General features: G+C 36.2%; 1 protein-coding gene across 7 annotated transcripts in view; it reads right to left on the minus strand.

Moving 5' to 3' along the window:
• The window catches only part of LOC138705743 (zinc finger protein 235-like), a 158120-nt gene that overhangs the window by 126812 nt on the left and 18072 nt on the right, over positions 1-13236 (minus strand). For 5 of the 7 annotated variants that reach the window (XM_069834332.1, XM_069834325.1, XM_069834328.1 and 2 more), the window contains 3 exons: positions 9598-9698; positions 6309-6449; positions 2266-2348 (listed from right to left, as the gene is read on the minus strand). In XM_069834332.1, the coding sequence (XP_069690433.1) occupies positions 2266-2348; positions 6309-6449; positions 9598-9693 (320 nt within the window). In that variant the 5' untranslated portion in view covers positions 9694-9698. The remainder of the gene's footprint in view (positions 1-2265; positions 2349-6308; positions 6450-9597; positions 9699-13236) is intronic. The other 2 variants (XM_069834330.1, XM_069834331.1) reach the window with 1 other exon arrangement.

Below are 13236 nucleotides of genomic sequence, written 5' to 3' on the forward strand. Positions count from 1 at the left end.
CTGGGCGCCTGACGGGCTACACAATTCGGAAGTCGCGCTCGAAACCATGGGACAGGACTACAGAGATAGGAAAGATCCCCGCTGGTGAGACGGGAGTTATAAGCCTAAGAACCTTAACCTAAGAATGAATATAAATATCTAGAAGAGGAAGAAATATATACCTCACCAGGCCTTCGTAACAAATCCCGTCATGTAGGCGGACATGGCAAAAACTAACAGAGGGGATGGAAAGGTGAAAATGGCTGTGATGATGTGGTGGGCATTCCGCTGTGTGATGGTAAAGTCGATAAATGGAGGAAAGGAAGAGCACGAGAGCCAACATTGCACCCCTCCCCCCCCTCGCAGTCACCAACTTCGAGGAACCCACCTCGACTCGAAGAATATGTACCATCAGTCTAAACAATAGTGGTAAACCACAGTAAATAAGGGTCTGTATCAGCCATTTGAACGCGTGTGCCGCGAGAAAATTAAAATAGTAAAACTTGTAGCAAAAATTGGAAAAGTAAAAGTGAAAAGAATAGTAAAAATGTGAGTTCACAAGAGTGCACGTGGCACAAGTCAACACAATCAGCGACAGTGAAACATATGACCGCTACTAGGAAATGTCAAACAAATACGAATGCATTGGGATAGTTCACTGTCTCATTGCCAAGACATTCATGGGGATCATTAAAGAAAAAGGGAAGTCATGAGATGGAGAATGTTCGGGAGAAGCTGTTCTGAGATTCCGATTCCAAGGGGATCCAAACAATATGCTGGACTCACAAGAAGTGTGATTTCTTCATGACACGTCTCCTTCTTTCAAAGCAACACAACTCAGGAACTGCTGCGAGAAAGTGACACTGAATAGTGTTGGAAATGCTGAATGGCCCGGAACTTCTCGACCCAATTGTGGCAGAATATTTTGGAGCAATTCTGAAGGACGCAGGTGAAAGACTTATGATTACAGACCGAGGAGATCATCGATATTCACGTCATACCTTGCTAGTCCATCTGAAAGTAGTGATGCAATTTGGAATGAATCAGTTCGAAGGTCAGTTAGAATCTTATCCAAACAGATTAAATGCTGTACGCCAGGCAAATAGTGGCCACACTATTTACTAATGAGTAAACATTTACCAATAACATGTACAGTTTCTATAGTTGTTGCCATTTTGTGCAGAATCCTAGCAAATACACATTTGCCAATCTGTACGTGGAATGTATAATCACAGAAGACATGCTGCCCAGTTTCTTCAGTTAGCCATACATAACGCACAATACTACAAAAACATTGAGGCAACGAAAAATCAATCTAAGAAAAATAACAGACATAGAAAAGGAAGAGATATTTGGCTAAGAAATCAGGAAAAAGTAGTAAACTGTCACTTTTCGCCTTCAATACAGACAACAAGAATAAAACGGGTAAAATTCGTGGTGGAGATGAGATGCACATTATGCGTGCAATGACAGTCGGTGGGAGGAGTGAAAATAATGACGCAGAAGAGAGCAATAGCAGAAATGGATAATGTTGAGGAAATGAATATTACTAAAGAAAAGATGAGAACAACCAATGCAGGCCCTAGTCACCAGCGTGAAGGACAAGATCTCGACCAGAAGTATACAGAACAAAAAGAAAATATGTGGTGGGGGCAGATCAAATAGGTTATTGAAGTGACAGAAGGCCAAAGGAAAATGGTGAAGATCCAGAATCAATCAATCAGTCTTCTTAATGTATCCAGCTGTTTGCTGACAACATAAAGTCCACTATAGTCCACTGTAGTCTTTTCAGTTCTTGTTTTTTCATGAAAAATGAGGGGTATTTTGATTGGTGTTCATTATAGATGTCTATTGATAGTAGCCAGAGTTGGGGTGCATACTGCAGAGCTGTGTCTTCTGTAACTGATACTGATGATTTTAATTTACTTCTTTTGTGGTTTATGGATGGACAGAATAGAAGAATGTGTTCCAGATCTTCATCACGATTATCACACCACAGACAAGTAGGAGTATCAGAAAGGTGAAGATGATTTTAAATAATTCAAGATGAACAGGTGGAGGCAGAAATATGAGAGGGGACTAGCATTCCAAATGCAATAATTGTAATCTATAAATATCATGTCTCATTCAGCTCCAAAATACAGCGAGCCCTTGAAATAAATAACAATCATGTTCGTTCCTGGACAGAAAATTTCGTAACACACATCACAAATTTATATTTGTAGAGTGTTTACTGAAACAATGACAGAAAGTAGCAAGTGAAGATTCGCAAACTGCTATACTCACCTATCAGTAAAATCCTCATTCTCCTCTGTCGTTACTTCCAGTTGCAGCTCCTCCTTCACAGTGTCCAAATCAAACCACTGCTCCTAAAAGTGAGAAGCACACAAAATAGAAAGACGGCACAACTTTACTAAAAGAAAAGTGGTGCAAAATTTTCGGATGATAGAAACCTATGAAAAGCTTACTGAAATCAAGTATAATTTCAATTTAAGAATATAATTGTTATAACAGATACTATACTATAACAATTGAGCTAAATGCTGCAGCTTGAATAATGTGTGAACCTTTATTTCATTCCAAACTGTCCAACAGCGTACAATATTTAACACCATGTCATGTTATTCGAGAAGCATTTCTAAACTAAAGTAACTTGGTTTTTGGTAGTCACTCTGTGTTCACCCTATATATCCTGGACCTCATGAGTGTTTCAAATAGGTTACTCCATTCTTCAGTATCATTTGACAAAATCCTAAAATTAATTAATAAACTATAGTATTGCTCAATAATTTGTCAAGCAAAATTATAAACAAACATTAATTTCATATAGCCTCACACTTAACTGTGTAAACACAGTCAGCAGGCTCACATTACAAGTTCACTGTAAGCAATAGTGTGTGTCGATGTAAAATTTTACAATAGATATGTAGACGATACCTTGATAATTTACGAAAGCAAACAGATCGCTGAACAAATATTAACCTTATTCAATGATCTACATAATAATTTGAAGTTTACACAAGAAATTGAAGTTAATAATATGATTCATTTTTTAGACATCATAATAAAAAAAGACAAAAATAAATTGGAGTTCAATATTTACAGAAAACCTGGAACCACCAACCACAGTATTCCCATAGATACAGAACACCCAACCGCACACAAATTAAGTAATTTCAACTTTATGGTTAATAGACTAATACAATTCCCTCTAAACAAGAGCAACTATAATAAAGAATATAGTAAAATAATTCAAATAGCCAATGAAAATGGCTACAGTACAAATTTGATCAAGAAATTAATAAATAAGAACAAAAGAACTAAAAAACTAAACAATATATCTACTTTAACTAAACAAAACAACATTAACAAAAAATATTTTGGTCTATCATATAATAAATACATATCAAATAAATTAGCTAACTTTTTCAAGGAAGAAACTATTCATATAGCACATAAACCAGACAACAAACTTAATAACAACCTAAACAATAGACTTCACAAAGTTTATACTCTTCATAATAATGATATTTATAGACTGGAATGTCATACAAGTAAGAAAAAATATATAGGACAGACTAAAAGAAACTTCAAAATTAGATACAATGAACACATTTCGGACTTCAAACACAACCGTAAAAAAAATCCACATACGCCTCCCTTTTATTAGAAACTGGACACGAATTAGGCCCGATCCACAAAACCTTAAAAATCCTAAAATCTGGAATAGACACAAAATTAATAAATTCTGCAGAGGAATATTATATTGCAAAACAGATTCAAAGGGATAACTGTATTCTTAATGAAAATTTAATTCAAATCCGGAATCCCCTATATAACTTTTAACCCCACCACAATGTAATATCCTTCCATGTAAGCTTTCTACACGAGCACAATACAACGCTCACGTCACATTAGTCGGTGAATCCAGTGCAACAAGGTCGTCTCATGTCTTCGTCAGTATGTTCACATAATTGGAATACTACCACACTTCAAAACTTACATATTTTGATATTAAAGTTTTCATTACAGATAAATACTACTTCACATCGCAATGATAAATCACAACAGCTTGTGCAATATACACGTTTAAAACATGAGTACATTTGATAACTCAATTTGACCACATTTTCACGTTTGAAGTTTTCTCTTTTCTATTTCATAATATATATTTCAGATGCAATTCACCGTCCAAGTCGAACCTTTGAAACAAGATCTACACACATCAGTATTATGAAGTTCAAAAAGAGGAACATTACTAACATGTTCATAGTTTCCACAATTTTATGTATTATTCCAATGCAATCACAGTTTTAATTTTACGCATATAAGTGTGTACATTATTTTATACATATCATAGTTAATTTTTAAACAGTTCATTTCATCAAATTATCATTGTATTTTACTACAGAGACTACTAATGAGATATTATACACAGAGCCTGATGATGCCCGAAGAGCAAAAACATTCATAATCTACATTGTATAGAACATAATGACTACATGTATGAATAAGCGTCATTAGTTTTAGTAATATTTGATTTGTCATATGACTGAATAAACAAACAATATTATATTGTATTATATTGTATTAAAACTGCTTAAGTTAAAGAGAAGCTATGTTTATTATTTGTTATATGGTACTATTTTATAATTAACTGCATTTATTAGAGAGGTACATGCTGCAAACATGCCTTTATTTCTTGTATGAGCGTAACACATTATCTATAGCAGTTCAATTCATCCTGCAGTGGTAGGCCAGTAGAGTTCATTTTGCTCACCCCTTCTTTCACCACTACTACCTGTAGACTAGATTCATTGGGACCCGTGTGCTTGGTAGCACATAAGAGTGCTCTGACCTTGACGTCCTGATCTAAATCTTTTGTCATTTCCTTCTCAAGAAAAACTACTACTTCAAAATTTAATTACTCCCTTAACAATGTCAACATAATTAGGAAAGACTGTATTAGAGACCTTGGAATTCTACTTGATTGGAAATTACATTTTCATAATCATGTTCAACATGTATATAATCATTCCATAAGAATGCTCGGACTTATAAAGTCTATAACTTAATCTTTTTCTAATCCTGCTACTCTACTAGTTCTATACAATACATTAGTCAGATTCAAACTTGAATATGCACCTGTTGTTTGGAATTCTATTACTTCTACTGATTCGGTTAAACTGGAAAATATTCAAAGAAAATTTATTTCCTTGTTTCTTAGATTTCTACCAACTTCCTATGTTTTCAATTATGAACTAACGTGTAATTATTTTAACTGTTCTAGTCTTTATGCCAGACATCTGGATCTTGATTACTTACTCTTTTCTAAGGTTATAAAGGGTGACATTCTTTGTGAATCCATCATAAGTAATATCTACCTTCGGATTCCTTCTAAAGGATTAAGATTTCGAAAACATTTTTATACCAGTAAGTCTAAATCTCTTCCACCGGTTGCCAGATGCATAAAACTTGCCAATTTTTATGTATGAAATTGGATTTTTTATTTAAGTAGGTTATTTTACGACGCTGTATCAACATCTCAGGTTATTTAGCGTCTGAATGAAGTGAAGGTGAAATGAGTCCGGGGTCCAGCACCGAAAGTTACCCAGCATTTGCTGAAATTGGGTTGACGGAAAACCCCGGAAAAAACCTCAACTTGTCTCGAATGGGATTCGAACCTGGGCCACCTGGTTTCGCGGCCAGACGCGCTAACCGTTACTCCACAGGTGTGGACATGAAATTGGATCCTTTTAATGTATAGTTTGGATATTTAATTGTTGTTTTAATATAGGATTCAACTCTAACACATCTTTCGTTATTACTGTTTCAATTGAGTTATTCTTCATTTTCACATCTATTAATGAACGTCTATTCATGTACATTTATTGCAGTTATTGCCATTATTTTTAATTATTATCATTATTTTTAATTGTCTTAATTTGTAATTTTTGTCATATTTGTAATTTTTGTCCTATTTGTAATTTTTGTCATTAATTGTAACTTTTGTCGTTATTTGTAATTTTTGTCATTTGTGCTGAACTATTATTGGCCTCTGGTTGTTGTACAGCACACAAAAATATTACTGAATAAATAAATAAGTAGTAAATAAATAATAATAATAATAATAATAATAATTATTATTATTATTATTATTATTATTATTATTATTATTATTATTATTATTATTAAAATTATTATGTTTCAGTTTTAAAATTGAAAGCAGTCTAAGTATAAAAAATACTAAAAAAAAACAGCTAACACTGGCTCTGACATATGTAAAGTGAACTGCCAGTATATTTGTATATTCATAATGAACCACTTACACCAACTTCCGATTTCAGCACAGGAAAGCTACCAGGCACTGGTGTGATGTCTTCAACCTTTATCTCTGATTTGATATTGTAACTCTGGTCCACGCATTCTGTCTTCATGCCCGTCACTTCCTGATGCAACAAATTCCCTTCCTACAGAACATAAAGACATGGTGAATAAATTTGTTTAGCTATTTTAAAGTTCACTTCATGTATAATAGCGTCAATCTGGCTATGCATGGCAGTCATTGGCTAACTCCCTCAACACAGGCGAAAAATTAGAGAAGAAATTTTAAGGCAGAATAGAACGGAGAACTTAAGGCACAAAACAGACGGCTGATAATAGGACAGGTTTTCCTTCTGGAAATATTTTACACACTGTAATATGTGTAAATGAAACTGATTTATATTCTACACTGTGTGTGCAAATGTTTTTTGGAATATATTTTTGTCGGCCTGTGTGGCACAGTCGGTAGAGTGCTAGACTTCTGTACCTCAGGTTGCGGGTTCGATCCCAGCCTATGTCCATAGCATTTAAGTGTCCTTGAATGCGACAGCGTCATGACAGTAGATGTACTGATATGTGAAAGAACTCCTGAGGGACAAAAATTCCAGCACTGGCAACACTCATATATCATTGGTTGTTGCAAGCGTCGTTAAATAAACCATAATTTGTGTATGTGTGTGTGTGTGTGCGTGCGTGCGCGCGTGCGTGCGCGCGGGCGTGTGTGTGATATTTTATTGCTGAGGACAATATGTAGTGGAATTATATAGAGTACATTTAAAGAACCAGTCATTGAAGATATCAAACATCATAGTTGTTTAACATACAACATGCAATCGTTTTCACTTTTATAAACTACATGAGAATATTGTAATATATCTCAAATTTAACACTGTAAGATTCTTCCCCCATAAAACAGTTAGTATTAGAAACTTAAAATAGTCCAGGAGATCAATCCAATATCATCACTAATAAAAATATTACACTACGCATTACATTACACAAACACACTCCCACAGCAAACAAAACAAAAGGCGCCAAGACCAGCAACAACCAGTTCTGATGGTGGCCAATAGCAGGCCGAAACATGTTAACAAGGTAATATAAAATGTAACACAAGAAAGACAAATAATACGTTTTCCGAAGTGAGACAGTGTTAAAAGTTGTGTAATCAAGATGTATAATAAAAATATTTACACTACAATAATTGTATACAATAAATAAAGTCGATATAGTGAAGGGATTTCGTTAGCAAACTCGAAAACAATTACCAATCCACATATGTATTCTGTAATGTTCTTTTTAAACAGTACCGATCAGTACTAACAATATTGTGAATTTTATTAGTAACAACAATGTAATTTATTCGTCACAACAATAATTCCTTTCTACAATTCACCTTAAACGCTCTCGTCAACAATAGAATTTTCACTCGACACAGTATTCGTTATAGCACTCCACTGACGGCAATGACAATTTACTTGGACTATTACGAACAACAATGAACTGTTAATCCTAACTAATATTTACAAACACTATTTACAAATCAGAACTATCAGTTCTCAGTTCACAGTTCTTCTAGCTCAGACACTCGAGTTCACTGTACTCGAACTCAGGTCCCTCCAACTGCGGTCCACTGCACTCGAACTCAGGTCCCTCCAACTGCGGTCCACTGCACTCGAACTCAGGCCTTCGGATGCTGATACAGTTGCGGACGCACACTCGAGTCGAACTCCGGTACACAAGACTGGCTTGCTTGCTCTGGCTTTCTCACTGACTGGCTGACTAATCAACTGAAAACTACTCGAGTTCGCTGGCGTTTCTTCTTTTATAGCGAAATCATAGTTGCGAGAAATTTCTACAGCTGTGCAGAGAATTATCTGGATATCTCCACTTCGACGGACTTCTCGAAGAGTCGGGAAGGTCCGTTCCCCCTTTCCTCCGTAAGCAGCTGCGCGCGCGATCTCCCCTCGTCGCGTGGGCCCTTTCCCCTTTCTCTGCCGCGCGCCATTCCTTAGTGCTCCGTGAAGCCCGCGCGATCTGCTTTGTTGCGGGACGCTGGTCGTGAGTTCGAATCTCACGTCGCTGTCACAATATTTTCTAGACATGCATTCACAAGGTACCTACAAAATGCACATAACTGATGCTCTTAATTTTTATATCTCCATCAGTATCAATGTTCTCATTTACAAAATAACAATTCGATTAATGCTTGCTCACCCTTGAACTTGGACTTTATTTCAAATCTACATTGATCCCACTTGGTTGTTTTGTTATTGTACGGTATTTTTAAAACTCATTATTGATTACTAAATTGAACTAAACTTTCACTCATGTCTCTCGTGTACAATTACAAGGTAATCATTATCATTGCATGGACTTCAACATTATTATCAGACCTCCAATCAATATACTTCTAAACTCTTCAACTTATTTAATTATTAACACTGTTAAACTTGTCAGTAATTGGCAGCATGTACCCCATCAATGCTGATCAACAGAATGCAATGAGGTTAAAGATGTGGAAATCACAGAGCACCTCCGCTAATTACAACTACTTCTTATAAATTTAATTATAATGCAAACAAAATGTTTGTTATGTGCTGCTTGTGTAAGCAAAATAGGGAGTAAAATCTAACTCAGATGAAATACGAGGTTGATCTAAGTTTGCTGCAGAGGTGGCCAACAGAACTACAGCTGTCTACGATATTTCACTCAACACCTACTTAGGCGACTTTGACTCAAGATAGTCGTCTACTTCTGAAATTATAAATTGTATTAGTTAAAAGGTAGGAAAAAACGTATTATGGTTCATTAAAACATAAGAATGAATGGTGGTAAGTAAGACTGGCAATTCTGGACTCTTGCAGTATGAGTGTAACAATAATAATAACAACAATCCATGTGGCAAATTCCTAATAGCGCTAACGGTTAACAACTAACTGCTAGCCTATGGCAACTCCCCGCAGCAGAGATGGAAGATTATCAAACCATTATTGAGGATATCGTGTGTTGGACACACTGATCCCTTGTGCAGCTCAAGCTGTTACGTTACTAACAGTTCCTCTGCATTTTGCGATCATGATGCAACGTTATGACCATTCCAAAGACTAGCCGAACTTCATGTGAATATTCCTTCTTACATGAATAATCGAAACAAGAGCGTTTCGCACCAGTTCAAATTTTGACACCTTATAATACAAGGCTGCAGTGAAGAACTCTAATTTAGTTTAGTGGATATGAAGTGGAGAATGTATGCTTTGTGGCACTGTTAAACAAAGAAATAAATCAGTTTACCTTTGATAAAGTGTTAGTCTCTTCTATTTTATATGTGTTATCATATGGCTGTAAGTCCAATGGGTCAACCTCAGGTTCCATCTTCAACACATCCATCACAACTGAAAGAAAATTTTGCGTAGATGACAGTGATTTACAGAAACTGAGGTGTGCAGAAAAACGTATTTCAATTTGTATTACATACCAAGTGTGTACAAAGATACGCCCGATTTCTGTTCATGCAAGTATACCCCTGTAGAAGGATTAGTATTATTAGTACTATTGTAATTATTTTATGAAGAGAATGAGCAGAACTACTGTGTCGTGGTCTCCATTCAGGTAACCATTATGTTGAAAGAAATAAATAATACTTCTTGGAGTCAAAATCGAGATTTTTGTACACTCGCTATTTTGTCTTACTTCTAAAGATGTTGGTAATTAGTAATGATGTTTCACAGATGTGAAGATGTTTAGAACATGTAGCAATTATGACGAAAATTAACTACATTTAGTTTTGTACAGACAATATACTGCACTTGAAGCATATAAACCTTTCTAGAGCAATGAGTCCACATCTGTGGAGTATCGATTAGCGCGTCTAGCCGCGAAACCAGGTGGCCCGGGTTCGATTCCCGGTCGGGACAAGTTACCTGGTTGAGGTTTTTTCCGGGGTTTTCCCTCAACCCAATAGGAGCAAATGCTGGGTAACTTTCGGTGTTGGACCCCAGATTCATTTCACCGGCATTATCACCTTCATCTCATTCAGACGCTAAATAACCTAAGCTGTTGATAAAGCGTCGTAAAATAACCAACTAAAATAAAAAAAAAATAGAGCAATGACCTTACTAATCTAGGTGGTTTCATACTGTATATTGAAGTAGACTTAGGTACACTTATCATTTAATGTGTTGAACAATACAAATACAGACATGGAGATCAATATAACCGTCTGTTCTTTTTTATTTACTGCAGTTTAAATGTACTGCATATTTAAGCACATTGTAACTCCAAGCACATTATGTGTTACATAGTCATGCAAGAAATTGTTAGACCTACTCTTAGTGCGTAGTCTACATAAGTTCTGAGTAAACTTCATGTTATTTTGACACAAAATTCTTTTCAATATTTTCGTTTTTTACTTATTATTAGGTGAATACATTAATGTTACACCTTATTACACATTTCTATATGTGGACTAACGTTTTCCCTTAAAACATCTTCAGGTCCTTATTACTGCTATTTATAATCAACAATATGTTGATAATTTAATTATTTCATTTTTCATTTCATTTATTGTATTCCATAGATCTTTCTTTCTCTCTCTCTCAGGGGAGAGCCCGCAGAAAAGCATTGCAGCCTTGAGCTTATTGTGCAACCTCCTTATGTTACAATGATTGTTGAAGTTCATTTAGGTTCACTCTTCAAGCGCATGATTAACTGCATGGTGTCATCATATCGATTCAGCCACAGCATCCAGTTCTGACTGGAGACCTGATCCTCCACCTGCCTCTGATGTTATTCTACGGTTCCTCAGATCGATGGCATCTTTAGCAATTCATGTCTCAATCTGCTGCACCCTCAACCAGGAGAACATGCTGCAGTCGATTCCACGACTCACCAAGGCGCCATCTATCCAAGGGAGCTACACTCCCCCACTCACCCGCAGTCCACATATTAACGCCCCTGTGACTTTGCTGAATATGCGCAGCTCCCGCAGACAGATGCCGCCTATAGGCAGATCCTGGAAACACGTCTGGCATGTCCTTCTGGTCAGCTTGTAACTATTAAGATGATTAATATAATGATACTAATGAAGGCGAAATGAGTCCGAAGCCCAATGCCAAAAGCTATCCAGCAATTCTGCTTCGAGTGGTTGAGGAAAAACCTCAACCAGGTAACTTGTCCCAACCAGGATTTGAACCCGGGCCCACTCGTTTCACGGTCAAGAAGACTAATCGTTACTCCACAGTGGTAGACTTCCATAGATCTAACATTAGTATTGCAACTTTAAGATTTTTTAAGCAGGTTATTTTATGACGCTTTATCAACATCATGGTTATTTAGCGTCTGAATGAGATGAAGGCGATAATGCCAATGAAATGAGTCCAGAGTCCCAAGTCCAGCATCGAAAGTTACCCAACATTTGCTCATATCGTGTTGAGGGAAAACCCCGGAAAAAAAACCTCAACCAGGTAACTTGCCCCGACCGGGAATCGAACATGGGCCACCTGGTTTTACGGCCAGACGTGCTAACCGTTACTCCAGGTGTGGACGAAACTTTAAGATGTGAAACAAGTCATCATTTTACAAGATTACGATTTTTTGGCGAGATGAAGTGGGGTGAGGGCGAGGATTAGCCATAGATTACCTGCCATTTGCCTTATGGTTGAGGAAAACCTCGGAAAAAATCCAACCAGGTAATCACACCAATCAGAGATCTAACCCAAGTGCGATGGCAAAATTTGACTTGTTTCCATTGTGATCAAAATCAGATTTATTTTCATTGTAAGTGTTCTAAATTTTCTTTTCGTTTGTCCGACATATTTCATGTTACTGTTCTTACAGTTTAAAAAATAAATTCCCCCATTTAACTACCTGCCTTTAACTCGTGTTTTATTAGGTATATTATTTGATTTGACTTTGTACTGAAGGCTACATTTATTTTTAATTTAATTATATAATTTCTTTCAAATGCTGCTGTTGAATGTCATTGTTGTCCAGTTTTTCTTATTGTGGGTTTTGTGTTCTATTGCTTCTAGAGTAGTATGTGTATTGGATTGTTGTTTTCTATGTTATGAATCTAATACCTATATAAAGCATGAATTAACAAATATTAAAGAATCTTTTATAGCTAAATATTAAAATAATATCCCATTAATTAATGAAATAATCTCCAACCCAAACAACATACTTTACAAAATCAATAACTAATCAGTTCTGCCATGTAAATCACTGTCCTACCCCAGAACATATTAAAATCCGTAAACTCAGCACCTGATAGTACAGTACTTGCTGCACACGGAACAACAACAGCACAACACCAACATGCTAGCCATGTAAGTAATTTAAAATTAAGTATTAGTGACTTAAAACAAAATAAATCTAAATTACTACAAATGATTTTAAATTAATTTCAGTCCAACCAAGCTTACCGCAAATAAAAGCAATGTGTTATTGGCTACGAAGTCAATCTTATACAAAACATAACCACATGCTTACCTACTTACAAATAGCATTTAAGGAACCCGCAGGTTCATTGCCACCCTCATTTAAGCCCACTCTTGGTCCCTATCCTGTGCAAGATTAATCCAGTCTCTATCAACATATCCCACCTCCCTCAAATCCAGTTTAATATTATCCTCCCATCTGTGTCTCGGCCTCCCCAATGATCTTTTTCTCTCCGGCCTCCCAACTAACAATCTATATGCATTTATGGATTCGTCCATACATGCTACATGCCCTGCCCACCTCAAACGTCTGGATTTAATGTTCCTAATTATGTCAGGTGAAGAATACAATCTGTGCAGTTCTGTGATGTCCAACTTTCTCCATTCTCCTGTAACATCATCCCTCTTAATCCCAAATATTTTCCTAAGCACCTTATTCTCAAACACCTTTAATCTCTGTTCTGCTCTCAAAGTGAAAGTCCAAGTTTCACAA

The sequence above is a fragment of the Periplaneta americana genome, chromosome 9, assembly GCF_040183065.1.
Source record: "Periplaneta americana isolate PAMFEO1 chromosome 9, P.americana_PAMFEO1_priV1, whole genome shotgun sequence".
Taxonomy (NCBI): Eukaryota; Metazoa; Arthropoda; class Insecta; order Blattodea; family Blattidae; genus Periplaneta; species Periplaneta americana.